The 4966-nt window shown below is 40.0% G+C and overlaps 1 protein-coding gene across 1 annotated transcript in view; it reads right to left on the minus strand.

Annotated features, from left to right (window-relative positions):
• The window catches only part of LOC101998620 (olfactory receptor 2H1-like), a 963-nt gene extending 800 nt beyond the window's left edge, over nucleotides 1-163 (minus strand). Inside the window, exon 1 of the mRNA XM_026785785.1 lies at nucleotides 1-163. This exon is cut by the window's left edge and continues 800 nt beyond it. Coding sequence (XP_026641586.1) covers nucleotides 1-163 — 163 coding nt within the window.
• Between the last annotated feature and the right edge of the window lie 4803 nt (nucleotides 164-4966).

Below are 4966 nucleotides of genomic sequence, written 5' to 3' on the forward strand. Positions count from 1 at the left end.
AGTGGAGCCTGGGATCCAGTGTGGACAGCAGGAGGATGAGTGTGTTTCCTAGGAGTGTGAGGAGGTAGGAACACAAGACCACCACAAAGAGAATCTTTTCGAGGCGTGGGTGTTCAGAGAAGCCCAGCAGGATGAAGCCCACTGGAGAGGTGTGGTTGACCATGGCCTTTTGTGTCTAGTTGGAGGGATTGAAGCTGTCAGATCAGTGTGATATAAGAGGCCTGATTAAAACTCACTAAGGAATTTCTCAGGACATACCAGGCAGATATTTTCCTTCTTCCTCTGGTCTCCCAAGCTTCTTTTCTAGGCTCGTCACCAAGTAGGTCCTTGCCTTTGCTTGTTTCTCTTGGTCAAACATTGTCTAGTGGCTATGAGGAAACAGAGAATGTGGTGGAGGCCAGGTTGGTCCTTACACTGCTCCTTTGACTTCCTGGTTAAAAATGGAGAATGCCAATATGAGACTGGGTAAACAAACCATTCACTCATTGGCAGAAATGTGTTGGGTGCCCTGTGTTCTCAAAGCTTTTCTGCTTTTTCTCTGTGTTGTCTCATGCCTAGCATCTCTTGGAGGAACTAGTTAAATACTGTGTTTTAGGGCTATGGATGTGCCTCTGAGGCTGAAAACCGCCAACCATGGACTGTGGTTTAGATCTGTAGTTTACAAACAAATAAGTAAGTAAAGAAATAAAATAAATTTAAACTAATTATTTTTAATGAATTTTCATTAAATTTATCTCTGTAAGTTTCACAGTATCATCATATATGTGTTGACTTAATGAACACTTATGGGCATAACTAGAAATATATTTCATTTACTTTATGCATCTTATGTAAGATAGCTTATCAGAGACAGAATGAGTCTTTTTGTTTGTTTGTTTGAAATACGGTTTGAGGTATAGGCTGGCCATCGACTCCAGGCAATCTTCCTGTATCACTTTCTGGAATGCCGAGACTATAAGTCTGAGCCACCAAATCTGGCTCAGAATGTGTTATGTATATGAGACATTTTCTTTCATTTTAGGAGACTCCATTCATACATAGCAGATAATTTCATTTGTCTTGGCTTCTTTACGATCTATTATTAAATAGCTGCCCTGGCTAGGAAGTAGCTTTGGTCCAATCACTCAGTCCTCATGAAAAGTTAACAGCAGGAGGCAAGAGCGGCTTGTTAAAAATTGCTGTGGCTCACAGTTGCATTATCAAAAGACTCAGATATAAATACCAACCACGCAAGTGAATGAAAGTGCCAAATTTATAAAGAGAAGGAAAATTTGGGAAAATTTCACCTGCACAGACTCCATCAGTGAGGGGACTGGAAATATTGGAGCATAGCTGGCCGGATCATTGACAGATGAGGGAGGTTGCAGCTCCTCTGGAAGCTGAAGTGAGGACACAGGGTTCTCTGCCCTGGCAGATGACAGGAAAGCAATGGGTGGGTGGGGCCCAGTCAGAAGTATTCTAAAATGGAAGAACACTCACGGGGCTCTCACTCACTGCACCGACATTCCTTCCATAACCTGATTTCCTTTCTTTCCCCTTTGTTTTTGCTTCTTCAGAGTATGTTTCATTATTATTATTTTATATTCAAACCAAAGTATAAACAAAGAAAATTTCTACAGTATAAATAATAAGGAATTCAACCTCCAATGTATCCAGCAATCAGGTTAAGGTTTTAAACAGACATTCCAGGTATCTGTGAGCCCCTCCCTGGCTTCCCATTTTCCATCCTCAAAGATGGAGCTACCATTATCAACTTTACATGAACTTTTTCCTGTCTTTTCATGTCTTTTGTTGCTTTAAAAATACATTGCACAGTGACAGGAGAGAGAGAGTTCAGCTGTTAAAGGCACTTGCTCTTTTGCAGAGGACCTTATTAGTTCCCAGCACTCATATGGTGTCTTACAACCATTCCTAGTTCCTGAAGATCTGATATCTTCATCTGATCTTTGTAGGTGCCAAGCCATATACTGAACATACGCACATGCAGGAAAAATACTCATATACATGATATAAAATAAATACATCTTATTAAGATGCATTGCATTCATTTTTGTGTGTGTGGGGTGTGACACCATGTGTGTGGAGGTGAGAGGGCAGCTGTGGGAATTGTTTTCCTTCTATCATGAGGATACATGGGATCGAATCCAGGTCATCAGGATTGGTGGAAGCTGGTTGCCTGAAGGGGTAATCATCTTTCCCTTTTGCTATTAGTACTTTACAGCTGTGAAGTGCATCACTTGTGCCACGTATGGTAAACAGCTTCCTGAACATCTGGTTTCCATAGTAGCCCTGCAAAAATCTTATCAATTTTACCATGAATTTTTACAGTGAACTGTCTCGGGCAAGTAAGGGTTCTCAGGTCAGCCACTCAAAAAAAATGTTGAGACCAAGAGACTTCCTGAGGGAGAACGGAAGAACAGACTGTGGCCTTTTCCTATCCATGAGGGAGTGAGGCCACCAGATCAGCATCATTTAATGTGGCTGATAAAACTCACACTGGTTTGCAGTATCTAATGCCTATTATCTTGGCAGTCAAGAGGCAGCAGTGAGTGGATTTTCTTTGGGATCAGCCTGGGGGTACACTTGCCTTAAAAGCTAAAATCAACCTCCAAAGTAATCGATAAATGTAATCAGATAAAAGCCCCTTACCCATTTTAACCTCCCATCTGGGGCTCTATTGTTGAGGACACATGGAAACCAGCATTTCATGAGAGAATAGCAAGTATTCTACTTACCCTCATCTGGCTGCCCGCAATTGCCCATGTTGAAATTCTTAATTGGTGCCTAGTCTCTGCGGGGGCATCAAGAAGGAAACTTGAAATAAGGAAGAAAGATGGTCTCTGAAGGGGCAACTAGATCTCTGGTTGTAACAAGAATTGCTAAGCTTTATAGCCAGGCTCTCTTTTGAGCACACACTCATGTGATTTGTTAGAACAAACTTATCTGATTCTTAAATCCTCAGATTTTATGAGAGAGCTTTTAAATAATAATTACCTAAAATCTTCCATGGCAGGAGTGTTTGTACTACGTAAACGGAGCAAACACTGTAAATGAGGACTCTGCATTCCTTCATCCAAGCTGCTAATCATTTATCCACACACCTCTGATTGCCTTTTATAACTCTATGTATTAGTGTCTTCCTTTTTACATGAAGACATCAACAAGGAAAGTTTAAACCACTAGACTAACTCAATATAGTGGTAAACACCGGAGCACATGTGTAAACACTAATGAACTGACCTTTCAACAACCATTGCCTTTTCTATTGGGTAGATGAAGCCAAATAGGGCAGAGGCATCTCTTAACTAGCAAGCTTTAATCTGTAGAGAAGTTAGCATCTCTTTTAGTGGTGCTGGGGGTGGAAAGCCTGACGAGGTATGTGATGGAGAGAGGGATCCCAGAACTCCTATCCTATGGAGAGAAACATCTCATTAATTCAGCTGAGACCCAAGGGTTCCACAGCCCACAGACAATTAGCTAGTATCTGTGGTGGAGGGGGCAGGGGACTCTCGGGAGAAAGTGAGCCAGCAATAGCCCTTTCTAGAATAAGTGACAAGGTCACCTGTTTCCTTCTTTGTTAGTAGAAGTGACAAGGATCACATCTGCTCCCCTCCATCCAGCATCTAAACATTCTGATTTACCCACTCAAGTCCACATTGTATGTGTTTGTGTATATGTGTGTGTGTGTGTGTGTGTGTGTACACTTGTGTATGTGTAGACAGGTAAAGACATCTATTTACCCCTCATTTGACATAGGCAGGTATCTATCAGTCATCAGAGTTAGGATATGTGGTCCACACCCTCACGGATGGTTCAGATCTTTGGTCATACCTGACAGTCATCTCAGCCCTCTGGATGTCTAATTTCAATGTTCATATTTTCTTAGATTCTACATTCTCTCCTCCACTGTGGCAGGAAATCCAGAACAATGTTATAAATCAAGGATATTGCAACGAAAATATTGAGTGGATGCTATCTGTAAAAGATGGAGGCTTGGTTGTCCCTGTCAGCACCCATGTAATTATCCATTCTAATGAACACAAAAATTTGATAGATCTTGGAGATAACTGGAATCACACAAATGGAGTCAGGAAATAGCTCTAACCCTGGCTATCATGTCTCATTATTATGGATCAGCTGTGATCAAAAGATAGACAAACCTTTATCCAAACTAGCTAAAAGGCAGAGAGAGAACAAACCAAGTTAACAAAACCAGAAACAAAAAGGGGATATAACAACAGATGCCGAGGAAATCCAGAGAATTATAAGGACATATTTAATCAAAACCTATAAGCTGTCAAATTGGAAAATCTTAAAGAAATGGATAATTTTCTTGATAGGTACCACTTACCAAAAGTTAAATCAAGATCAGATAAATAAATATACCTATAGCCCTTAGTGAAATAGAAGCAGTCAACCAAAACAAACAAACAAACAACAAAACAAAACAATAACAACAACAACAAAACTAAGGGCAAGATGGTTTTAGGGCAGTTTCAAAGAAGAGTTAATGCCAATACCCCTCAAATAATTGCACAAATTATAAACAGAAGAAACATTGGCCAATCCATTTTATGAGTCCACAGTTACTCTGATACCCAAACCACATAAAGACTTAACAAAAAAAGAGAATTACAGACTAATTTCTCTTATGAACACAGATGCAAAAATACTTTAAAAAAATCATTCACCGTGATCAAGTAGGCTTCATCTCAGAGATACAGGGATTATTCAATATTTGAAAATGAGTAAATGTAATTCACCATATAAACAAAACAAAAGAAAAAATCCATATAATCATCTCATTCAATGCAGAAAAGACCTCTAACAAAATCCAACACCCTTTCATGATAAAAGTTTTGGAGAGCTTAGGTACACAGGAACATACTTAAACACAATAAAGGCAATTTATAGCACCACTAAAAAATGAATATTGTAAGCCGGGCAGTGGTGGCGCACGCCTTTA

The sequence above is a fragment of the Microtus ochrogaster genome, linkage group LG2 (assembly GCF_000317375.1).
Source record: "Microtus ochrogaster isolate Prairie Vole_2 linkage group LG2, MicOch1.0, whole genome shotgun sequence".
NCBI classification, from domain to species: domain Eukaryota; kingdom Metazoa; phylum Chordata; class Mammalia; order Rodentia; family Cricetidae; genus Microtus; species Microtus ochrogaster.